Genomic DNA, 26,561 nt, shown 5'->3' on the forward strand with positions numbered 1-26,561 from the left:
TTGAGCTGCTCTTCATTGACTTCAATGAAGAACGGCTCAAATTACGTTGCAAAGAAGTGTCCTGCACTTCTTTGCCGAGGCAGTCAATTTACGCGTCGTCGTTTGACAGCTGTCAAACGACGACGCGTAAATTACAGGTCGTCTGCACAGTACGTCGGCAAACCCATTCAAATGAATGGGCAGATGTTTGCCGACGTATTGGAGCCCTATTTTCAGACGTAAAACGAGGCATAATACGCATGAAAATAGGTAGTGTGAACCCAGCCTAATTGTGACACTGTCTGTAGCTGATTGGACAGTGTCACCGTGATGTTACATGCCACCTTGCCAATTGCACAGTTCAGGGGGTTATTTAAATATCGTGGGCCAAATATAATGGCACCGATATCTAAATAACAAAGGAAGATAGGAAAAAAAATTATAGTGAGACAGGGTTTGTACAGCCCTGCCCATAACATGCTGCACATGTATGGACAGGGGAAAGGCTCTCTTTAAGTTAACTAGTAATTTATGAATGGAGTTCTCATTTGATTATTCGATATTGGAACAACATTTAAAGAATACAGGTGTAACGTTTCTTGCCAGTGAAGTGGATACACTAAGGCTGTGTCCACATCAGTGTTGCCCTTCCGTTGAGGGGTTCTGTCAGGTTTCCAGTGGGTTAACCCCTCAACGGAAAGGCAAACTGAAATCTTAGCCTCCGTTTCTATCCCCATTGATCTCAATGGTGACGGAAACTTTGCTAATGGTTTCCGTTTGTCACCGTTGTGAGAGGGTTCCGTTGTTTTGACGGAATCAATAGCGCAGTCGGTCAGTATTTTACGCCCAGAATTGTGAACGGAAAATACGTAGCAGAATACAGTAGCAGCAAATTGGGTGAGATTTAATTAATCTCATCGACAAGCTGCCTAAGAATTCAGAACAGAAATTTACCTGCGGTGCCTATTTTTCGAACCGCAGCATTGTCAATTCCTGCTGCGGAAAGTGGACTGAATTGCTGCATTTTTCAGAGAAGATGTCTCCATCTTCCAGCATTGAAAATAAACGCAGCAAAATACGCACCATATTCTGCAATAAAATAATTCAGGAAATGGGTGCGTTTTTTCCGCAGCGGAATGTCTGCTACTTTCAACGGAATTGCTGCAGAAAAATGGCGGCATATCCTGTGTGTGGGAACATACAGGTTATTATAATGCATAAGAATTAGATTATGATAATTTAAAGGGACCACTTAACCAAAAATCCATAGCATATAATGTCAAACTTGAGAGCTTAAAGGGAATGTGTCGCTAGAATTTTTTTTTTTCTTTAGTTAAACAGTTCGTGTATAAATGATTAAACATTGTTCTAATTCTTTTAATTTTTTCACGAGTCAGGAAATATTATAAATTAGATTCTAATTTATAACATTTCCCAGCACTGGTCACTAGATGGAGCAATTGCCAAAATGGCAGCATTGGCATGTGGTAAAGCAACCACATTGCTTTATGCTGCAAAATTTGAGAATACACACTCGCTCTAGTGTCCTCACAGAATCCCCCCTCCCTTAACCTGGCTAGTGCCGGGAGAAAGGAGGGGATTGAACGGTCAAACCTCCTACACTGTGTGTCGCCATTTTTTGAGCGGATGCACAGTGTAGTAGGCTTACATACAGTGGTAATCACACAGTAAAACACGAACAAACAGACATAACTTACCTGCTCCTGCCACCGCCGCTCCGTCCGCTCCTAGTGCTTGCTTCAGAACACATGTCCGGAAGCCGCGACCGGAAGTAGTAATCTTACTGTCCGGCCGCGGCTTCCGGTCCACAAGAAAATGGCGCCGGATGTCGCCCGGCCGAAGACCTTCCATTTGGACTGTGTGGGAGCGGCGCATGCGCCGTTCCCACACAGACGGCGTACAGCATAGTGAATGGAACGGCTCCCGTTCGCATTCTCTATGGGGCTGTATGTGCCGTATTCCATCTCTGTATGTGTCGTTAATCGTCACATACAGAGATGAAAAAAAAAAATGGCAGCCCCCATAGACAAGAAAAAGTTCGAAAATAAAAATAAGTAAGACACAAATAAATATTTTTTTTTTTAATAAAATACTAAAACCAAATTGATATAAAAAAAAAATTTTCACGACACCCTTCCTTTAAAAAGTATCATATATATATATATATATATAATATATATATAGTGTGTAGTGTGTGTGTGTATATATCTATATATATATGTGTGTGTGTGTGTGTATATATCTATATATATATGTGTGTGTGTGTGTGTGTGTATATATCTATATATATATATATGTGTGTGTGTGTGTGTGTGTGTATATATCTATATATATATATATATATGTGTATGTATGTATATATGTTTGTGTGTATATGTAATTATATATATATATAATTCTGAGGCTTGTAAGAAATGAAGATTTGTCAGAAAAACCGGTTTTGCTGGGCGCAGACCTATTTCTTGGTTGCTGAAGACAACAGTTGAACACTACAATTAGCTTCTTATCGGACTGACGTCTTACTACAGATGACATTTACCTGCCCAAAAAACACTGTACAATATAGATGTAGTTACTGCAATAATAGGTGCGGCCGCTAGGTGGCGATCACAATACCGCCAGTAGCTGTAGGAGACGTTCTACCCAGCATTCTATGGTCGTACAGAAGGGAGAACCAGCGCTGAAGGCTAAGGCCGCTCGTCGCTGGAGGACCTGAGCTTCCTCCGGGGTGAGAGGAGATAAAATGGCCGCCGTGAGGCCACCCGGGTCTGTCTCCCGTCGTTGTGTCACTATCCTTTTGCGGACTGGGAGGTGAAGGCGGCGGCCCGGAGGAGGGGGTGACGAAGGACCATGGGGTCTCAGACGCTGCAAATCCTCCGGCAGGGAGTCTGGGCTTCCATCACCGGGGGCTGGTACTACGACCCTCACCAGAGCACCTTTGTCAACACCCTGCACCTCTACATATGGCTCTTCCTGCTCTGCTTCCCCTTCACCTTGTACATGGTGAGTGTGTATCTCCAGCCTCCTCCATCTTGTTTGCTCTACAGGCCTTCCTTATACTATAGCTACCAGCAGACCCCTCGGTATAGGGCATTGCCAGGCTATGGTGGGTACTGCTGGAATGTGGGCACCTCACTGGCATTACTACGCGCTGTCAGTGTGTTCTGTAGGTTTCATGTGGGTCTGATGAATATAATACAAGAAGGTAAACACTGGTCACTATGTGACATGTACAGCAAATCTCCACAAAGGAGTAATAGCAAGCAGTGATCTTGTGTTGTGTGGATACAATGTGTGTGTGGATGATCCATCTGTAGTGTAAATATACATTATATCTATGTCTCACTATAATAACCGCCCCTGCTCGTGAGTCTTGGCACTATATCTTAGGACATGGTTGTGTGGGTCCGAGTCTGTTAGCCATAATATGATTCGTGAGGTCGGGTGATCAGGTCCAGTCGGCAGTGGTCGTTCTCTTTCATTGTGTTGTGAATTTTCGCCACCACCTTTTTGTAATGCATACGGTGGAATCTGCATCAAATCGGCATGTAGCACTCAAAAACTTTGCGGATTTGCATTGAAATCCACAGCGGAAAATTTCCACCACGTCTGACTTTACCCTACAGACACATTGGGCCATAGGTATAAAAAAATAAATTAGCTTTGCCCAGGGCAACCAATCAGTTTGCCAGAAAAAGAGAAGCTGCAATCTGATTGGTTGGTCACCAATACTGGCTATTTTTTTGTAGAATTTTTTTTATGCGTGGGGCCCTATGTGCCCCTCCTATTCAGGGCCACACTCAAAGGCATCGAAACTGGCATGTGGCTCCTGGGCTTGATGATGTGGGTGCGCTGTAGACTGTCATTGCATGCTTATGCCTAGTTCACAGTTTTTTTTGAGCTGTCTCTTTTAGACGATTCTGTCAGTTCAGCTGAACTGACGGCTCGGCTGAGAGAGGGTCCTGCACATTTCTAACACAGGATCCACCTAATATCGATCACATCTTATATGTGATCGATATTCGGTGTCGATTTAAATTGGTTTAATAAAAAAAATAAAAGATGTACATAGCCTATTAAGGGGGCAGTTTTTCATACTGATGACATTTCCACAGTATAGTGGCTGTACTGCCTACTCCAGTGAATGGGAGCAGCGCTGCAGTAGCTCATCACCACCGCTATACAATGTACAGACCCTTCTGCGTCCGGCACCAACCACTGCATAACTTCCGGTTCTCGGAGGCAGCTGGAACGGCTGATCGGTGCGGGGTCTGGGTGTCGGACCCTCGCTGATCATATACTGATGACCTTATCCTGTGGATAGATCATCCGTATGAAAAACCGCCCTGTCCTGGACAATCCCTTTAAAGCTATAAGCTCCAATGCATCTAAAACAAAGCCACTGTGCACTTTGTATGAATTTTGAGGTATATTATGGCGCCTGTACCTCTATGGGTTTCTTTATTACTGCTGGGTACAAATCAGAGGCGTAATATGGCTGTGTATATTAGGGCTTAGGCTGGCACTACTTAAAGACTTTTACTAGAGCGAGACTCCAATGCACGTAATTCCTTTAAACTTTAGTGCAAACCTAAAAATATGCAGCTCTGCCGAAGTTGTTTCAGGCTGTTTGGAAGCGTTGGTTGGCTGTGTCTATGGAGCGGAGGTCAAACAATGATGGTAACGGTTCAGCTACTGTGTTTTTGTTTTTGCCTGCAGTAATAGTTTTATGTTGACTACTATCTGGAGTTAAATACAGCCTTTCGATAGTGGCGTTAGATGTATAAGTCACGTTTACAATAGGTTGGAATCACTTAGAAAATCTTTCTCCTATCTCTCCCTCCTGTGTTTGTGTTGCAAACACTCCAAAAAGGACATAAAAGTTCTTAAATAAACTTTAGGCCCCATGCACATGTCTGTAAAAATTCTCCGGAATTGCGGACCGTAATCCCCAGTCTTGCGAGTCCCTAACTGGAACTAAATGTTCCTGATACACAAACCAAACCGATAAAAACAAGGGGATATATAACACAAAAACACCGAAAAAGGCCATACTTACAAATGGACACAGCCAGGTCAGAAACGCTGATGAAAGGGTGAGCAGGTGCTTTAAATAATAATATCCACTCCCACTAGTCTTGATGGGAGTGGCGTGTGGTGCATGGGATGTGTAGTAAGAAATAATAAATGAATAGTGTATTTGCAAGTGATAATAGGGGTGAAATATAGGGGGCAGTAATGAGTAAAGTACATAAATAAAAATGAATAATGGGGTGCAAGTGTGTGAAACATGGAGGGATAGTGTGTAAGTCATGAGGCGCAGCGTGTATAGCCAGGTAGAAGCCTATTTGTGACGCATTGATAATGCATAGAGCGGGCTACCTTGCTTACTATGCCAAACAACACACCATGCTCTCCCAGCATCAAAGAGCCGGCTGTGTCCAAGAGAAGCGAATATACGTAATAATGAAAAAATACCTGGGGTATTAGTGATAATTTTGGCCAAAAGGACACAAGCTCGCAATCCACAACAAGGATCCCCAAACTTGCGAGTCCCTAACTCCCTAACTGGAGCGAAATGTTCCTGAAACACCAACCAAACAGATAAAAACAAGGGGACATATAACACAAAAACACTGAAAAAGGCCATACTTAAGTGGGAGTGGCTATTATTATTTAAAGCACCTGCTCACTCTCCTTCATCAGCGTTTCTGACCTATCTGTGTCCATTTGTAAGTATGGCCTTTTTCAGTGTTTTTGTGTTATATGTCCCCTTGTTTTTTTCTGTTTGGTAAATGAAAACTACATCTCAACCCACAAAAACACAGACCTTCCTAAAGCTACATAGATGGAAAAATTACAAAAAGTTTACCTCACGAGCAAGCTTGATAAAATAACCTTTCAGGACCACTCGGGAAAACCATTCCCAAACAAACCCTTTGGGAAATTTTTACCTGCTTTGTCCAGATGGGATCAGATTGTGTTCTTGGCCCTGAATATAAGGCACCGTCATGGAGCTGCGTTACGGATTAACACGTATTAGAAGCTAATGTGAACATTGGAGGAACAAGCCATTCAGTTATGTGAAAGAACTGGATCTAAATCTAGGGATTTATCCAAAAGGAGCTTATATGAGCTCATAAATGTTGAAATGGTATGCAGTTGGTCTGTAGTCTTTTTTTTTAATTATTTTGGTAAAGCCCCTTTCACAACTCATTTATTGCCATAGAGTTGCATACTTCTGCCATATATATCAGCATTTTTTTTCTCATTTTTCCTTCGCACAGGGTTGGTCAAAAGGCATCTAGCCATTGGAATAGATTGATCAAAATTGGTAAAAAGGGAAGATGGTGCAGTAGCCCACGGGAACCAACTAATTTTTTTAACAAAAGTTGCAACTTAAGGCTTCGTTCACATATCCGTCAGGGCTCTATTCTGACGTTCCGTCTGAGCTTTCCGTCAGAATGGAGCCCTGACTGAAACAAACAGAAACCATAGGTTTCCGTTTCCATCACCATTGATATCCATGATGAATATGTGAACGAAGCCTAACAGGTTGCTATGGGAGACTTCACTCTTCTTTTGCATCAGTGTTAAGTCTCCCAGAATGTATAGGAATTTGCTCCGAATGCTGCCTTCCTCTCCATTGGGGTCAATGAAAGTTCTTGCTTGGCTACTAAAATAAGACAAACTCTTGAAGTCTAACCGGCTCTCATGGTCTAAGGTAATGTGCCTATTATCTGTGGGTACAGTAGCGATCTTTACTCTTCTGTAGACTTAAGGCCCTTGATAAGTGGCCGGTGCATCGAGCGCCGATCAGCGAGACATCGTTGATCAGAGCTTATTTGCTCCTGTCACATGGAGCTATGGATGGGGACGAGCGGTCGTTACTCCGATCGCTCGTCCCCATCCATTATCATCGTATCGGCAGTGTGTCTCCCCGGGTGATGTGCTGCCCACAGTGATAATATTTCACTTTTTTAAAATGATACGAGCAGCAGATTATTGAGCGTTTGCTCGTTCATCTGCTGATCGCTGCCCTATTTACACAGGGCAATTATCGGCAACGAGCGTTCTATGAATGCTCGTCTTCCCCATAATCTTCCTGTGTATAACCCCCTTTAGTTGTTGTAGAGATTGATTCAGCACTGCGATGGTGAACAAACATATAGTTGGTATTAATGGAAACTTGACGTTCAGGGTTATGTTTGAGGTTTATCTGGCAAGAAACATAGGGCACAAAACAGTAGATGACCGCTCGTTCTCAAATGTATGGTAGGAGAAAATGAGCTGCATCAGCATGGAAATACCGTAAGCATCTTTATACCTCTGGTCATTGTGGTTATAGCCGAACCACAAGAGTTTGCAGTCAGGAACAATCCTGTTTGACTTGGAATCTAACCATCACATAATTACTGGACTACATAAAGCCTATAGTGTATTCACAGCATCCACTGTTCAGTATATGAAAGAAATGATATGGCGGCATTCACACGCGATTATTTGTAGCAAGTATTATGTGTGGATTACGCTGCGCATTTCACCCCATTTACATTGAAAAGGGTGAAAACCGCAATGAACATCATGAGCAGCCTAAATAATAATCCCCACCCCGGAACTCTTGAATTGCTTACATTTGCCGTCTTGTCAATCTGTAGGTACCGAACAAATCTTAATTCACTTCCTTGAATATGTCACCTCTCTGGAATGTTGTGAGTCACGGTGAAGTCCCCATAACAAGGAAAATAGACTGGGTTATCTACTTTCTGATCCATTCTGATTTACTCTTTAGAAATAGATCATGTATACGTACTTAGAAATAGATCATGTATACGTACTTAGAAATAGATTTTGCTGCTGGAGCCTGTTGGCTTGTATTTCTTTATATACGTTCCGTCCATTGTTCCATCTAGGGATCTGACCTGAGCCACTCATCAATTGGCCGGGCTCCTTAGATATTGTAAATCCATCTAGAAATCCTACAGCTTAGTATATTTCTACGCTGCATCAATGATAGTTATTTTATGATGTCCTCTCTGGTAGAACAAGCTAGAGTTGTGGACTTTATAGTTTCTGTCGTTTATGTGGCGCTAGCATATTTCTGAATTCAGTGGGTTATCACTTTTTCTCATACTATTCTAATTATACGTTTAGAGAGATGCTTTACTTTTCTTGTATTGTCATATGGGGGGGGGGGCGTTACATGTCGCGATAATGAGTATGATTTGTCTAATTACAAACCTTGTTTTTGAGTGTTGCAGTGTGTAAACATTCCTAAAAGTTCGGATAGTCAAAATCACAATCCAAAACCTATGGTGTGCAAAAAATCACGTTGTCCAAGTACAATCGCTCAGTCTTCTATACGTAGATTTCCAGCGACTACTTAGCCATGATGTCGTTTGGATCACAAAATGTAATTCCAGCTACATGTAAAAACTCGTCATATGCCTTATTCCCGATGGGACATATAATGTCTGCGTGTAAAGCTAGCCTAGGTTGATAGGTCTATGTGAAATTGGGAAAATCTAGGTTTAAATGGATTTTGGTGCCTCCAGTGTCTGAAACAACCACATTAGTGACATTTGTTTGGTTTGAAGAGAATGTTGTAACAGAATAAGGGTCATGAAAAGTTTTCGGAGAATAACTAGAATTATGTGAGTGAACAGACAAGCTGCAACTAGTTAGTAAAGCCCAGTAAAACTATTCTCTTATCTGCTGGAATATTCTGCTCTTAGAAAAATGGAATTGGACATTCGCAATTCAGTGCAATAATATACAGGGTGGGCCATTTATGTGGATACACCTAAATAAAATGGGAATGGTTGGTGATATTAACTTCCTGTTTGTGGCACATTAGTATATGGGAGGGGGGAAACTTTTCAAGCTGGGTGTTGACCATGGCGGCCATTTTGAAGTCGGCCATTTTGTATCCAACTTTAGTTTTTTCAATGGGAAGAGGGTCATGTGACGCATCAAACTTATTGAGAATTTCACAAGAAAAACAATGGTGTGCTTGGTTTTAATGTTACTTTATTCTTTCATTAGTTATTTACAAGTTTCTGACCACTTATAAAATGTGTTCAAAGTGCTGCCCATTGCGTTGGATTGTCAATGCAACCCTCTTCTCCCACTCTTCACACATTGATAGCAACACCGCAGAAGAAATGCTAGCACAGGCTTCCAGTATCCGTAGTTTCAGTTGCTGCACATCTCGTATCTACACAGCATAGACAATTGCCTTCAGATGACCCCAAAGATAAGTCTAAGGGGGTCAGATCGGGAGGCATTTCTTCTGCGGTGTTGCTATCAGTGTGTGAAGAGTGGGAGAAGAGGGTTTCATTGACAATCCAACGCAATGGGCAGCAGTTTGAACACATTTTATAAGTGGTTTGAAACTTGTAAATAACTCATGAAAGAATAAAGTAACGTTAAAACCAAGCACACCATTGTTTTTCTTGTGAAATTCTCGATAAGTTTGATGCGTCACATGACCCTCTTCCCATTGAAAAAACTAAAGTTGGATACAAAATGGCTGACTTCAAAATGGCCGCCATGGTCAACACCCAGCTTGAAAAGTTTCCCCCCTCCCATATACTAATGTGCCACAAACAGGAAGTTAATATCACCAACCATTCCCATTTTATTTAGGTGTATCCATATAAATGGCCCACCCTGTAGAATACTTTTTGCATGTTTTGTTCTGCAGGGAATCCTGTCTACCACTGCTTGCTGCTTCCAACGTTTCTCCTTTCCACTCCTTGCTTGTATTTGATGACATAGCATTGTGGCTTGCCTTGTTGATTCCCTGTTTCAGACACCATGATTGATCTGACCAGCTATAGGCTGTTCTGTTACTACATAAAAAACCAGAATTGATGTTTAACAACACGTTTGCAGTATGGATACCATATGCAAAAAAAAACTCTAGAAACCTGTATGTAAATAAATGCAGCCACACCCCGGAGAACAGGTTTTAGGGACTGATTTATAGCAGAATATTAGGATGTTACAAGAACATGGTTAAGTAAAATGAATCACAATTTGGAAATGCCTCCTGCTCTCAGTGGTTTACTCACAGGTGACGAGGGGGCAGCACTGTGGTGTGATTGCCTAGAAGATCCTTCTTTATGATCTATTTACACTTGGTTCTTTTCTATCACGTTTCTGTTGCTCTTTTTTTTACATCCAGAATAGCGTAGCATACGGCCCTATTCTATCCAGTTGATACAACGGAAATGTAACTGACCCAATATGTCAGTGGATCTATTTAAAAATGAATTTTAGCGGATCCATCATATCTGTCATGACTGAAAACTGAAGGCATGACACCATTGTGAAAAAAGCCTTACCTATAGCCATTTTTGTGTGTGTGTGTGTGTGTGTGTTCTATAAATTGTTACTTTGTGTAAATCCATTTCATTGCTGAAATTGGGAATGCAAGTAGGAGTTAGACGCTGGTGGTCATACATGGACAGAAGAATGTTTTAAATACTTTAAGCTGTAAAAGAGTTGGCAACTGTGAACCGCTTGTTGTATTAGTTTTAGCTTTATCCCACCTTTTATTGCTGCATATTATTTTTTTTCTGGATGTGCTGTTAGTACACCCGTTGAGCTGCAGTTATCTGGTTCTCCAGCCTGAAATAGATTCCTACATTGAACCATAGTTTGCATTCACCTGTACAGCAAATAAATAGACTTACATTTTGTGTCCCTTTAATCATAAAGTTCTAAGAAAATATGACCCAGAATTATTTACTAAAACAGACATGTCAAGAGAGGTGACAAGTCTTAGGCTGGGTTCACACGAGCATGTTACGTCCGTAATGAACGGAACGTATTTCGGCCGCAAGTCCCGGACCGAACACAGTGCAGGGAGCCGGGCTCCTAGCATCATAGTTATGTACGATGCTAGGAGTCCCTACCTCTCCGTGGAACTACTGTCCCGTACTGAAAACATGATTATAGTACGGGACAGTTGTCCCGCAGCGAGGCAGGAACTCCTAGCGTCGTACATAACTATGATGCTAGGAGCCCGGCTCCCTGCACTGTGTTCGGTCCGGGACTTGCGGCCGAAATACGTTCCGTCCATTACGGACGTAACATGGTCGTGTGAATCCAGCCTTAAATGTGAGAATGCTTAAAGGGACACTGCGACCAAAAGTAAACTTTCCCGTGTGGACCATTATGGTATTCCATGTGTCAGTCTCTCACCTGTTATTTTTCTTGCTGCTTCTATCTCTATATATCAGACTGGGATGGTTGTTAGCAGCAGTGGGAATCAGACTCGGTGACACAATATCTCTACTTGATTCTATGGAGATCTATGTGTCACCCATCACAGGCTTCAGCAGTTCCTGCACCACACTAGTTTTATACAGGGGGGGGGGGGGATATAAACGTCATCACCTACCACTGATACTTAGACCGGTTCCTGCCACACAGGTATAATGTAGAAGAATATAGTGCAGCCTCCCTGTCTGCATACTTAGGGTTTCTCCACTTATTTAGGAGTGTATAGAGAGAAAGATAATCAGTTTCCCCCAGCATGCAGAAATGGTATGGTCTTTAGCTGGTCATTTGATGCTGTGCTGAACCATCATGGGATATATAGCACAGCAGAGGAGAAGAGAAAGCTGGGGAAATCTAAGAATCAAGATGGGGGCTCTTTTTTTAAAGGACAGACAAGGCAGCAGTTCAAATAGTAAGTACAGGATACATAAAAGAAGTGTATGGAGTGGTATACAGTCAGGTGGGAAATGCAGACATGGAAAGTTGTGTTTCCTCTGGAGGTCTTCTTTAAATGGGTTGTCTGTCAAGTCTTAAAAGATTGATGGCCTATCCTCAGGATAGGTCATCAACCTTTGATCGGTGGGCATCCAACTCCCGACACTTCCACCGACCAGTTGTTTTTAAGGGTCTGAAGCGCTCGTATGAGAGCTTCTTCCCCTTTATTCCTTATATGCTTGTACTGTGAATCGCCGATACACTTGTAGTGGCGGTTCACAGTATTACATCCTTCTCCCATAGTAGACATTATGGGAATATTAGTTTCTCTCTGTATGGTAGGCATTATGACTTATCGCTTACACAGCCTTTATCTAACAAAAACAGTTGAGTCATTTTTATGATCTGGTATAACATATACAGATTGTGTTCTACAGACCAGAGGACAGAGTCTGATTTTAGTTTTCTAATTTAATCATTTAGGGTAAGGCTGCATACACATCCACACGAGCACACAACACACATTGACACATGCTTTTTTTTTATTTAAGAAAGACTGCACTAACTTCTGGAAAAAAACCGCCAAACTCTTGCTATGATTTTGAAAAACTGTCCGAAAATGCAAGAAAAAAAGGAAGAAAAAAAAAAAGGCCCCAAAAAGCGCAATGTTTGTAGGGCATTCTATTTTTAAGCTAACATCTGGCCGCAGCGTCATGTTGTTTTTTTTGGGGTTTTTTGCAGCAACGAACACCAATGAAAATGCTGCATGTGAAGCCACCCGAAGGGTATGTTCACACGGGTAGGATATGCTGCGGAAAAGTCTGCACCGCATCTGACCCAGAACATGTATGGAAATCCAGTTGAATATTCACACCAAGTGGTGCTTTAACTTGGTGCATATATTCGGCTGGGTTGATCGCCAGATAAAAAGGCCTTAAAACTAGGGCTACAGGGCGACTTTGGCCACGACACCGGTCGCACTGCCGAAGATCGCTATATCGCTCTGCCTCCATCGCAGGTAATGAAAGTTAATGTAGCTGCGTTATAACCTGTGAGTTGTCACGGCAGTTGCAAGAAATCCAAATTTGCTAGATTTTTTGCGACGGTCACAGTGCAACCACATTGACTTTCTTTGGCCATGCCGCCTGTGTCAAGTTCAAAGTTGCCGTGTAGCCCTAGCCTCATTGACTGCAGGGGTCACATGTCATGAAACGTCATCACAGTGGGCCGTCTGGACACACAGCAGCTGGAAGAACAGGGATGCGTTGCTTCGGTAGCAATAGCTTTATTTATGTTTATTTATTTTTAACCTGCGGAGTTTGCTGCAAGTACGCAACGGAATTGCAGAAAATTCCGCAAACAATGGCATTTGTTGTGGAATTTTATCCTCCTCTCATTGAACTCCATGGGGGACTTCTGCAACAAATGTGCAGTGTGTTCGCAACACAAATTGACATGTGGCGGATTTATAATCCACACACCGGGTCAATTTATGCACTTATTCTGAAGCAGGTGGATGAGATTCGTTAAAATTTCATCCACTTTCCTGCTACTGTAATATGCTGCGGATTTTCCGTCCATCTACATGTGAACATAACCTAGAGGTAATATTTTTTTTAAATTAAATTTTAGAGGACATAGAACTGAGCATGAATAAGTGTTATGATTGCGTACATATATACTTTTCTAAATATAATATCTATTTTCCAGAGACCATAAAATTTGTCACACCCCTGAAATTGACTTAAACTCTAGCATGAGGGGCGTACTGGGAGTTTTGCAACAACTGGAGAGTACCAGTTGGAGATCACAAATTTTTTTTAGGCATAGTTTTTCATTTATTTTTTTATTCTACGCTTATTGGCAAGGATAACGGAGTTCCAAAGATCAAGTTTTCAACATATTGAAAGAAAAACGCAGTGTACAACAAATTATGTAAATCAGCCAAAATGCAGATTATGCTGTGCAATCAGATGAGCAGTCTAGACTAGACTAGACTAGACTAGACTGAACCTCCAAGAGGAGGAGAGACTGGGAGAGAGGGAATCGAAGGGATGGGGAAAAGGGTGGGGGGAGGGGCGTTCTTCAACAACCTCCCAATAATCAGCTTCCTAGAATTAGGAAGAACATCAGGATAACAAGGAAATATATTCAGATGAGTTCTCAAAGTTCACCCAGTGAAACCAAGAGCGCATGAATTTGTTATGCGTGTCTCGTAGAGATGTAGTGAGCTCCTCCATGCGCTTCACCTCCTGTATCTTCTGAAACCAAAGGCGCATTGTAGGTGGATCTACTTTCTTCCACGAGTCTGGTGAATATGCGTGGGTCGTGTTTACGAAGTGTCGAACCACCGGCACGTAGAGATCGGGCTGCCACACAGATGAACCAGGAAAAAGTCAGGTGACTCGGGGAGTGTGAAGTCAGTAAATTTGGAGGTGACGCGCCGGATGTTGTCCCAGAAGGCTGTCAACCTGGGGCAGCTCCAAAAAGTAGGCAAGAGATCACCAACCTGGGTACCATATCTCCAGCACATAGGTGAAACCTTGGGGTTAAAAACTGGAGTTTGGATGGGACTCTGTACCATCTTGTCAGAACCTTAAAACCCGCCTCCTGTATTCTACTCGATATTGAGGACTGGTGTGTCATGGTGTATAACCTGTTACGGTGGTCCGCAGTCAAGTTAAGGTTAAGATCCGTCTCCCATTTGGACAAGTACGGGGAGTGTGAATTTTCCGCTGGGGAGTTCAGTAGGTTATATGTAGAGAGGGTGTGGCGCAAGCTGTAGCAGAACGAGAAAAGTGTGAGGAGGAGGGGGGGGGGGGGGGAGGGACAGTAGAAAGTGACTGAGCTGGGAGGTCTGCCAGTGAGGGAGACGTCCCGGGTCCGTATTCTCAGCGAGATGTGGGATAGTTTTCCAGCTGTCATTGACGATGTATTGACGGGCTTGTGTCTCACGGTCGATGCGCCGTTGGTTGACGGGACCCGGCTCACAGCCCAGATGTGCTGCCTGGTAGTACAGTTGGTTATCAGATCAAACCTCCGTCAAATTTTGAACAAGTGAGAGTTGTAGGGCAATAAGGCATTGTTTTTCTAGATGACTTGTATTAGCGATTTTCTTCTAAAGTCCTAGCTGAGCTATGAGCGAGATGCCGGCAGTACTGACTTTACACAGTCCGCGCTGCTGTTAGAAGAAAAATCGCTAATATACGTTATTTAGAAAAACTATTAGGCTGGGTTCACACGACCCTATTTTCAGGCGTAAACTAGGCATTTTACGCCTCGGATTACGCCTGAAAACACAGCTCAAATACGTCGGCAAACATCTGCCCATTCATTTCAATGGGTTTGCCGACGACCTGTGATTTTACGCGTCGCTGTCAAAAGACGGCGCGTAAAATAACCGCATCGTCAAAGAAGTGCAGGACACTTCTTGGGACGTAATTTGAGCCGTTTTTCATTGACTTCAATGAAGAACAGCTCCAAATTACGGCCGTAATTGATGCCTCGCAAAACGCGAGAACGAGCAATTACGTCTGAAATGCAGGATCTGTTTTCTCCTGAAAACAGCTCTGTAATTTCAGCCGTAATTGTCGTTATCGTGTGCACATACCCTTATAGTGCACGCTACTGCACTAGGAAAGTTTTTCTAAATGATGTCTATAATTGGAGATATGCTTAGGCTATGTTCACACGGGGTATTTTGCAGGAGGAATATCTGCCTCAAAATTCCGTTTGGAAGTTTTGAGGCAGATATTCCTCTCCCTGCACGCCGATTTTTGCGCCGTTTTTCGCCCGCAGCCATTGAGCGCCGCGGGCATAAAACAGCGCGAAATACGCTTTCTCTGCCTCCCATTGAAGTCAATGGGAGGTCAGAGGCGGAAACGCCCAAAGATAGGGCATGCCGCTTCTTTTTCCCGCGAGGCAGTTTTACTGCTCGCGGGAAAAAGACGCCGACGCCTCCCATTGAAATCAATGGGAGGCGTTTTCGGACCGTTTTTGCGACGTGGTTTCCGCGTCAAAAAACTCGGCAAAATACCCCGTGTGAACATAGCCTTAGGCTGTTTTTTTGCAGGCGGAAATTCTGCCTCAAAATTCCGTTTGGAAGTTTGAGACAGATTTTCCTCTGCCTGCACGCCGATTTTCGCTGTGTTTTTCGCCCATGGCCATTGAGCGCCGCGGGCATCACACTTCACGAAATACACCTTCTCTTCCACCCATTGATGTCAATGGGAGGTCAGAGGTGTAAACGCCCGAAGATAGGGCATGTCCCTTCTTTCTCCCGTGAGACGGTTCTACTGCTCGCGGGAAAAAGACTACTACGCCTCCCATTGAAATCAATGGGAGACATTTTCGGGCCGTTTTTGACGAGTTTTGCTTCGCGGTTTCCCTTTAAAGGGATTTCAGCAGTGTGACACTTATTTGCTAAAGTGAAGCTGATATGGGAAACATAGGGAGATATCTGTCAATCATAAAAATGCCGATTCATGTTCTCAAAAAATGGCTTCACTTCGTGTTAAAAATAAAATAAAAAAATCATGTCGTTTTTTTTACAGATGCGTTTTTGATGTGGTTTTTAACTGCACCTCAACTTTTGTGTGTGAATATACCCTTCGTGTACATTCAGACGTTGCGGAAAAACTGCATCCGAAAACCGCATGCGTTTTTTTGTTTTTTTTTACTGTGATTTGGAGCGTTTTTCGATGCTTATGCGGTTATTGCAGGAGGTTTTTTTAATGCGCACCTCAACCGCAACGTCTGAATAGACTCTTCGAGTCATCAGAAGTTATTGGTAATTGGCAACCTGTCCAGCTCTGCCATAAACTGGTTGAAAACAAACTTGCGGCTCTGTGCCCGGCCGTACAGGCTCTGATCATGGGCCCTTGGATAACCCTGTGCCTTTTTAACTATGTTCTTGTTTTTTTCTTATGTATCAGGAGGGTGATTTATCAGCTCTCTGGAATTTTCATACTGCAAGAAATTCTGCGCCACTGCTGCCTTGTTTCTGATGTAACCGGAAGATGAAGGGAGATTGTATTGTCTGGCATTTGTAGTCTTGCAGCTTCCTTACAGCATCTGTGTACAAACAATCTGAGTGCCATGTTTTTCCTCTTTTTCTTTTCTGAAGCACAACCCGGGCGATATTACTGATAGATTTCCTAGCAGTCTGAACAGCTGTAGCTATTGTTTCTAAGCTCCATTCATAACAGGCCATTGTTAAACGTCGTCGCCAGGAAGCCTTTCAGAAACGAGTCTCTACTTGTGAAATGCATTTAGTTTCCCAGAGCAAAATCCATATCTCAAAGTTCCATCAAGTAGGAAAATTAAATTGCAACATGCTTTTTTCTTTTTGAGACATACAAGTTTCGATATGTAGCATATTTAGAATGGTAGATTGAGATGATCTTCAGCATAAGAGGATATCCAATTCCAACCAAGTTAAAGATGTAATGTATTCTTTGGTATTCCACAAGTGCATCCTATCCATAGAACTATATTACAGCTCCGTGCATGAGGAATGGTTTTGGGAAAGTCTTTCCTGATTTCCTAGGACACCGTTTAATCCCTTCTATGGCACGAAATATATGGCTCATGCGTAAAGTCATAATAAGGATGCATGAGCAATAAGGGAGCTGACTGATGACCAGTACTACTGCAATGTGTATTCAGTTCAGTCCTCTTCCAACTTCAGAGTCTTAGCAGCAATGGGTAAAACAAGTGTTTATTCATTTTTGAGATCCACTGTTCTGACTGATCATTTATAAACATATTTGTTTGGTCACCATTTCACATATATTTTCAATGGAGAGTGGCCAGACTATATCTCAAGATGACCTAACCATTAAACAATTATAGACACTTAAAACATAATATATAAATCATTCGTTTTTAAAGGGGTATTCTCATCTTAGACGTGTATGGCATATCGACCGTCCCAGCTGTGGAACCCGCACCAAATTCGAAAACCGGTTTCGCCTGGTGTGGCAGTCGCAAGCTGCCAATTCCAGGCACGGACTGGTGGAGAGGGGACGTGGCTCTCGATTCTGTTGTTTGGGAGTTCCAGAAACAGCTGAGCCAACTCTCCACTAGTCTCCGTCTGGTATCAGCAGCTTGGGGCCGCTGCTCCAGCTAAAACAGGGATCGGATGACTCCCGTTCTTCATATAGGTCCGATCTGGGACCGCATCTATCAGACATTTATGGCATATCCTGTGGATATGCCATAAATGTCTAAAATGGGAATATCCCTCTAGCTTTCCCACGTAGGTATACCAAACATTAGGTTATGTTTGGTATACCTACATAGGAAGCCTAAAGGGGTAAGGAAATTGACTATAGCTCATTAGCATGGTGACCATTGGGTTTTTACTCAACTGCTTCCAGCTATAGAGATGTGACCGTCATATTAAAATCACAGCCTGGCTGTTTATATGGTGCCAGGACTGCTCTGTTCAGTGTATTGCAGCTCACAAATCCGCTACCACTATAATATGCCAACTAGTCTATATTCCAGGTCACAATATACTGTATAATAAAAAAGGACTACCATTTTTACCAATACTCCGTCTGTTTGCAGGGCAGGCATATAGAAAATGTGGCCATGGACAAGAAGTATAGTGCTCCCCCTGCTGGTGTCCTGCCCTGCACTGATATGTATAATGGCAGAGTGGGCTATGTGGATGTAAATGAATAGGGGTACAGTTCTCTGTATGGTCTGGCGCAGGGCTCCATGTCAATGCGTACTCTGCCAGACTACTGGAACACACAGTGAAGCGGAAAGGTTTCCTACTGGTTAATTTTTTTCTTGGTCACAATTTATTTACCCACTTTTCAGTGACCTTATTGAAGAAGGTCCCTACTAAGGGTATGTTCACACGGCCTATTTACGGACGTAATTCGGGCGTTTTTGCCCCGAATTACGTCTGAAAATAGCGCCTCAATAGCGCTGACAAACATCTGCCCATTGAAAGCAATGGGCAGACGTTTGTCTGTTCACACGAGGCGTATATTTACGTGCCGCTGTCAAAAGACGGCGCGTAAATAGACGCCCGCGTCAAAGAAGTGACCTGTCACTTCTTTGGCCGTAATTAGAGCCGCTATTCATTGACTCCAATGAATAGCAGCGCTAATTACGCCCGTAATTGACGCGGCGTTCATGCACCTGCACATGCCGTTACGGCTGAAATTACGGGGATGTTTTCAGGCTGAAACATCCCCGTAAATTCAGCCTTTACGGACTCCCTCGTGTGAACATACCCTAACATGGAGAGCCCAACTGCATGCCAACCAGTGATGCAATACTGCAGGAGCAGGAGCGTCAGCCAAATGGCACACAGGCAGCCAAGCTAAGCCCCCGTGGCTTCATGTTATGGGCATCTCCTGGTTGTAAGGAAATCGATTTTTTTTTTTTTTCTGTTGACTTTGAAAATCAGATTTTTAGTGCTGTAAACTTATGGAGGAGAAATGAGTTTGTTTTTAGGTGGTGAGTTCTGATTTGGTCCCAGCATGTGTCACGCTGTTCTTCATTGCCTGGAAAGGAAATGAGTCAGTCATAACAGAATGATCTAGTTAGTGGTTGTTCTTAGACAGAAATGAATGTGTGGTTTTTGCACAATGTGTCTTGTGAAAGTGTGAGCTTATTTGCTGTTGCTGTTTGGCTCTGACTGTGCAGTTTACAAGTCTGGATGCAGACGCCGCTGTTCTCACTGCCTGGATCACATTCATGGCTCTGTGATCACAAGGATTTGGCAGATTTCCCATAACACCTATTCTTCTCAGGTGAAGTGGGGGGTTTACTGCGTTTGACTGAAAGGAATGAATGAAGAGGTGTATGAAGAATCTTGATCTGTCATCATGTCTGATAATGTGGTCATGAAAGTTTTTGTTTTTTTTGTGATGTAGTGAGTAAATAATTAACAACTGTCCGCTGCACACCGGATGAAAGGTTCATTCTTACTAATGGAATAGCGGTCTTGTGGAAGATGAAGGAAGTCCTTGCTAGTAAACATCATTTTTATTTTATTTTTTTCGTACATTTTTAAGTGCATTAGACAGCTTTGCTTTCTCATACATGTTGAATTGCTGATGCGTCAGTCCGTTTGGAAGCCCTAACCCTGGGGCGACATAGAAGGGGGGTACAAAAACTCTTCAAATTTGATTTGGAAGAGGAAGTGCATAGGGCCTTTACCATTCCCTGTATGCCTCCAATTTCATATATAGGCGTGCAGTGGTTTTTAAAGGCGTACATTTTTTTTAAACCAATGCATCCAAAATGAAAAAATGAGGCAGCTTTGCAAATAGTCTTCATTAAAAAATATTCTACTGTTTTGTGTTTCCAGCTTCTATGCAGACCTGTGTGTCCCCACGGTAACCGGCTGCAATAGAACAGTAGTCTGATAATGCAGTCACACTTTTTCAATCTGTCCTCTATTTCATGCTAACCGGTTCAGAAGGTTAACAAGAAATAGACTTTGGAGAAGGAATGACTATTTGCTTTTATGTTGGCTGTCCAAGAAAGAAAATACATATTCTACCTCATCGTTTTATTATCTAGTTTGCTGTGAGTTATATGGCCAACTAGGCTTTTTTATTTTTTATATAAACCCAACCACGAGTAACATTCATTTGGGCCCTCAAAGTCTGTAAAGTCTATCCTGAGATCAGGTCATACAGATTTAACCCCTATCCGCACGAGGACGTAACTGTCTGTCGTTGCGAGAGGTTACTTCCCGCACGAGGTCGTACAGTTACTGAGTTTTTCCCGGTGCACACTGTCGGCGACAGTGTGCATCGGGAACCGGGAGGTCAGCTGTCGCCGACAGCTGACACTCCCCTCTTGCCGGCCAGCGGTCCTTTGCCGCTGATTTCAGCGAATTAACCCCTTAAATTCGACGATCGGTTGCAATCGCCGAATTTTAGGGGTTTCTAGCATATCGGCAGACCCCGGTCCGAAATCGCGGGGTCTGTCGATAGTATGGTAAACGGAAGCCAAACAATGGCTTCCGGGTCTGCCATGGACGGAAGCCCATCAGGACCAACCTTCGGCTGGCCCTGATAGGCTTCCTGTCAGAGTGACAGGAAGTCACTGTGTCGTTCCCAATGCACACTGTCGGCGACGGTGTGCATCGGGAACTTGGAGATCAGCTGTCCCCGACAGCTGACACTCCAGTGTTGCCGATCAGCGGCTCATCGCCGCTGATTTCGGCAATTAACCCGTTACATGCGGGGCTCGATTGCGATCTCCCCATGTACAGGGTTTGTACCACATCATCAGCCCCCATGCAATTGTGGGGGCTGCTGATGCTTGTAATGGCATCCGGAGGCCAGGCAACGGCCTCCGGGTCTGCCATGTATGGAAGCCTATGAGGATCAGCCTCTGCTGATCCTCGTAGACCAACTGTCAGAGTGACTGTGACGTCACACTGACAGTTGAAATACGTTACACTACCTAGGTAAGTGTAATGTATTCTAGCAGCGATCAGAGCTGCAGGTCAAAAAAAGAAAGTGTAAAAAGTAAAAAAAAGTTAATAAAAATGTTTTATAAAAGGTTTTGTTTTCCTATAATAAGTTATTTATTATAGGGAAAAAATGAAAGCGTTAAAAAAAAAAAAAAAAAAAGTACACATATTTGGTATCACCGTGTTTGTAACGACCCAAACTATGAAACTATAATGTTCATTTTTCCGCACGGTGAACGCCGCAAACAAAATAAACGGAAAACTGTCAGCATCGCTATTTTTTGGTCACCACCCCTCCAAAGATATAGAATAAAAAGTGATGAAAAAGTCGCATTTACCCCAAAATGGTACCAATAAAAACTACAACCCGTCCTGCAAAAAACAAGACCTACCACAGCTTTTTTGACGAAAAAATAAAAAAGTTACGGCTCAGAATAGCGTGTCTCAGAAAATAAATTATTTTATAGAAACGTAATTTTATTAGGCAAACGCTGCAAAACGTAAAAAAAACTATACGCTTATGGTATCGGCGTAATCGTACCGACCGGCAGAATAAATTAAAACGTAATTTATTGCGCACGGTGAACGCTGTAATAAATAAAGAATTTAAAGCACCAAAATCGCTGTTTTTTGGTCACCTTCGCTCTAAAAAAGATCCTGAGGGGCCAAAATGCTCACTATATACCCCTAGAAAAATTCCTTGACGGGTGTAAATTCCAAAATAGGGTCACTTTTGGGGGGTTTCCACTGGTTTGCAAACCCGACATGGCACTGAAAACCAATCCAGCAAAATCTGCGCTCCAAATGGCGCTCCTTCCTTCCTGAGCCTTGCTGTGGGTCCAAACATCAGTTTACGACCACATATGGGGTATTGCCGTAATCGGGAGAAATTGCTTTACAAATGTTGTGCGGCTTTTTCTCCTTTTATTCCTTGTAAAAATGAAAAAATTCTATGTTTCCACAGAAAAATAGGTGATTTTCATCTTCACAGACTCCACTAAATTCTGCAAAAAAACTGTGGGGTCAAAATGCTAACTATACCCCTAGAAAAATGCCTTAAGGGGTGTAGTTTCCAAAATGGGGTCACTTTTTGGGGGTTTCGACTGTTCAGGTACCACAAGACCTCCTCAAACCTGACATGGTGCCTAAAATATATTCCGAAAAAAAGGAGGCCCCAAAATCCACTGGGTGCTCCTTTGCTTCTGAGACCTGTGCTTCAGTCCACTAGGGCCACATGTTGGATATTTCTAAAATCTGCAGAATCTGGGAAATAAATATTGAGTTGCGTTTCTCTGGTAAAACCTTCCGTGTTACAGATTATTTTTTTTTACAAATGAATTTCGGCAAAAAAAAATGAAATTTGTAAATTTCACCTCTACTTTGCCTTAAATCGTGAGAAACACCTAAAGGGTTAAAATACTTTCTGAATGTGGTTTTGAATACCTTGAGGGGTGCAGTTTTCAAAATGGGGTGATTTATGGGGACTTTCTAATATATAAGGCCCTCAAAGCCACTTCAGAACTGAACTGGTCTGTGAAAAAATGGCCTATTGAAATTTTCTTGAAAATATGAGAAATTGCTGCTAAAGTTCTAAGCCTTGTAACGTCCTAGAAAAATAAAAGTATGTGAAAAAAAATGATGCAAACATAAAGTAGACATATGGGTGATGTTAAAGAGGCTCTGTCACCAGATTTTGCAACCCCTATCTGCTATTGCAGCAGATAGGCACTGCAATGTAGATTACAGTAACGTTTTTATTTTTAAAAAACGAGCATTTTTGGCCAAGTTATGACCATTTTCGTATTTATGCAAATGAGGCTTGCAAAGTACAACTGGGCGTGTTGAAAAGTAAAAGTCCAACTGGGCGTGTATTATGTGCGTACATCGGGGCGTGTTTACTACTTTTACTAGCTGGGCTTTCTGACGAGAAGTATCATCCACTTCTCTTCAGAACGCCCAGCTTCTGGCAGTGCAGATCTGTGACGTCACTCACAGGTCCTGCATCGTGTCGGCACCAGAGGCTACAGTTGATTCTGCAGCAGCATCGGCGTTAGCAGGTAAGTCGATGTAGCTACTTACCTGCAAACGCTGATGCTGCTGCAGAATCAACTGTAGCCTCTGGTGCCGATGTGGCCGACACGATGCAGGACCTGTGAGTGACATCACACATCTGCACTGCCAGAAGCTGGGCGTTCTGAAGAGAAGTGGATGATACTTCTCGTCAGAACGCCCAGCTAGTAAAAGTAGTAAACACGCCCCGATGTACGCACATAATACACGCCCAGTTGTACTTTTACTTTTCAACACGCCCAGTTGTACTTTTGCAAGCCTCATTTGCATAAATACGAAAATGGTCATAACTTGGCCAAAAATGCTCGTTTTTTAAAAATAAAAACGTTACTGTAATCTACATTGCAGCGCCTATCTGCTGCAATAGCAGATAGGGGTTGCAAAATCTGGTGACAGAGCCTCTTTAACTAGTAACTATTTTGTGTGGTATTACGATCTGTTTTACAAGCAAATACATTTAAATTTAGAAAAATGCAAATTTTTGCTAAAATCTGAAGTTTTTCACAAATATTGAATTTATCGACCAAATTTTTTCACTAACCTAAAGTACAATATGTCACGAGAAAACAATCTCAGAATCGCTTGGCTAGGTAAAAGCATTCCGGAGTTATTACCACATAAAGTGACACATGTCAGATTTGAAAAAATCATCTGTGTCCACAAGGCCAAAACAGGCTGTGTCCTAAAGGGGTTAATGTTACTTTTCTAACAAGTGTGTTTTTGTTTTGTTTTTTATCCCCTACCCAGGCACTTCCCTCCTCTCTGGTGATCGTAGCTGTGTACTGCCCCGTGGTAGCATCTGTTTTCATAGTGTTAAAGCTTGTGAACTACCGACTACACAGGGCCCTGGATGAAGGAGAAATTGTGGAGAGGAGTGCCAGTGAGTTGACCGAGCGGGTGGCAAAGGCAGAACGCAGTGACAGCTCAGCCAGAAGAGAAGATAGCAATGGACCTGGGTAAGAGGGCATTTCTGCAGATACTATATACATCTATGCTGAGTAGCATTAAATATACTGTAAATTATAAACTCCTTTATAAAGAGGACCAGTCACTAGGTTATATAAGTTGAATTGGTTATCTGACCAGGAAAAAAGAAACCGCACTGGAATCAGGGGGAGGCATCGCTACTCAGGTCAGTTAACCAGTACAACTTATGTCATAGTGACAGGTGCTCTATAAGTTATGTGCATACTAGCGGTCTTATTTTTATAGATTTAATGTTTTCCCACTTGCCTTTGGTGTTGGGGCCAGTTCACACAGTTTTTTGATGTGGAAACCACATTGGAATCAGCGACAGAATGTGGCACAAATCGCCCCCATTGGTTTAATGGGAGGCAGAGGAGGTTTTTTTTCCCCCATACGGCTTTTGGCCGCTCACAGGGGAAAAAAAACCAAAACAACGGCATTCTCTTTATTTGAGCGGTTTCTGCCTTTGAACTCCCATTGAAATCAAAGGGAGGCAGGAAAAACCTGTGGCACTCGTTTCTGCAGACAGAAAAAAATCTTCCTCTAAATCTCTTCAGGAATCTTGAGGCAGTTTTTGATTTATTTTTCCGTTTTTTTTGCAGAGTTTTTGGGATTGAATCTAATGCGAAAAATAATTCAAAATCTGCCTCAATTCCTGAAGAAATTTAGAAGCAGATTTTTTCTCTGCAAAAAAGCTCAGTGTGAACTAGGCCTTAACCATGCCTGTTTTAGTCAGCACGGGCATTGCTCTCCATGGGGGGGATGCAAAGGATTTAAAACCGTCTATGAAGCTGGGCTACTATTCTGTAATAAGCGCCTCTTAAAAGCACTCCACTCTGGCATAGATTTGCATCTTTCTTTACTGTACTAGCCCCCTTGGCACAGACATTGGTGATTACGAGATAAAAGCAGAAGAACCTGCAGTCAAATGTTATACGCACAGAAAAATGACATTTTGAGAAGATATGAACCCTACTTTCTATTCTGGTGTTTATAAATGTTACTTTGATTTGCATGTTCCTGTAACTGATTATATGGGAAAACAATTTGTTTGACTGTATCTGGTTGCACACTTACGATTCATAGTTAGTAGTATTCTTCTCCAGAGAATACTGGAATTGAGTAGCATGCTGCGCTATTGTTTCTGGTAAAACCACGGACACTCCGATGGAAAGCCGACAGAGCGTTGTCCATTGTGCAACGAAACCAGTGCTTTCGGTTTTTTACTGGTTCTGCTCCTGTGCCTGCAGAACAACGGAATGGAAAGTGCGGGTGTAAACCCAGCCGAATTCTAAAGTATCAGATCATGCTTTAATTTACAAACACAGAACAGCTGGAGAAAATTAAATTGCCCGATCTCTGCCCTTGGTGGGAACTTGGGTACATCAATGTGCTATTTGCGTATATGGGTGGACATTGATGTGGATGGTAATTTGATTCCATTCAATGTCCCTGTGACAAGGATGAATAAGAGAAGAGCATTGGAAGGAAGTTCTCTCATAGGGACCTTGTAGTACAACTGCAGGTTGGTAACTTCAGGCACGGATAAAGCTGATAAATTTCTGTGTACGGTAAATTGCCTTGAATGTAACATTTATGGCAGTTCTCTTTAAGGCTTAGTTCACACACAGTTTTGCAGCAGGCAGAAAAGAAGGCAGATTTTTACCTGCATGAGCTTTGACACATTTTTCGCCCGCGGCTATTGAGGACTGCGGGCAAAAAAACGCTACGAAAACAGCCTTTTCTGCCTTCCATTGATTTCAATGGGAGGTCAGAGGCGGAATCGTGGCAAGAAATGACCTGCTGCTTTTTTTTCCCACATGAGCGGCTAAAAGCTGCCCTGTGGGAAAAAAACTCCTCCGCCTCCCATTGAAATCAATGGGAGGCGGTTTCAACGTCTTTTGGCGCTGATTCAGATGCGTCAAAATTGGAACCCAAAAAACTCTGTGAACAGGGCCTTAACCCGTTAGTGACCGACCCATCGTGTTTCTACGTCGGTCACTAACGGGCCTTATTCCGATGCCATAGACTTTTTACGTCGCGGCATCGGAATAAGTAAACAGAGCAGGGAACTGTCAAATCTCCCTGCTCTGAGCTGCTAGAGGCAGCTGAGGGCTGGGAGCGTCCCTGCTCTGCCGTGTGAGATCGATATTAGTATCGATCTCACACGTTTAACCCCTCAGATGCGGTGCTCAGTAGCGAGCACCGCATCTGAGTGGTTTTGGAGAGAGGGAGGGAGCTCCCTCTCTCTCCCACCGACACCCGGCGATACGATCGCCGAGTGTCTGTGTCTCTAATGGCAGCCGGGGGTCTAATAAAGGCCCCCATGCCTGGAGTGAATGCCTGC

At 42.9% G+C, this 26,561-nt stretch overlaps 1 protein-coding gene across 8 annotated transcripts in view; it reads left to right on the top strand.

Annotated features, from left to right (window-relative positions):
- Nucleotides 1–2,644: 2,644 nt before the first annotated feature.
- Nucleotides 2,645–26,561, top strand: part of PCNX1 (pecanex 1) — a 111,133-nt gene continuing 87,216 nt past the window's right edge. For all 8 annotated transcript variants that reach the window (XM_075843972.1, XM_075843966.1, XM_075843967.1 and 5 more), the window contains exons 1-2: nucleotides 2,645–3,003; nucleotides 23,996–24,204. In XM_075843972.1, the coding sequence (XP_075700087.1) occupies nucleotides 2,851–3,003; nucleotides 23,996–24,204 (362 nt within the window). In that variant the 5' untranslated portion in view covers nucleotides 2,645–2,850. The remainder of the gene's footprint in view (nucleotides 3,004–23,995; nucleotides 24,205–26,561) is intronic.

The sequence above is a fragment of the Rhinoderma darwinii genome, chromosome 12 (assembly GCF_050947455.1).
Source record: "Rhinoderma darwinii isolate aRhiDar2 chromosome 12, aRhiDar2.hap1, whole genome shotgun sequence".
Lineage (NCBI taxonomy): Eukaryota > Metazoa > Chordata > Amphibia > Anura > Rhinodermatidae > Rhinoderma > Rhinoderma darwinii.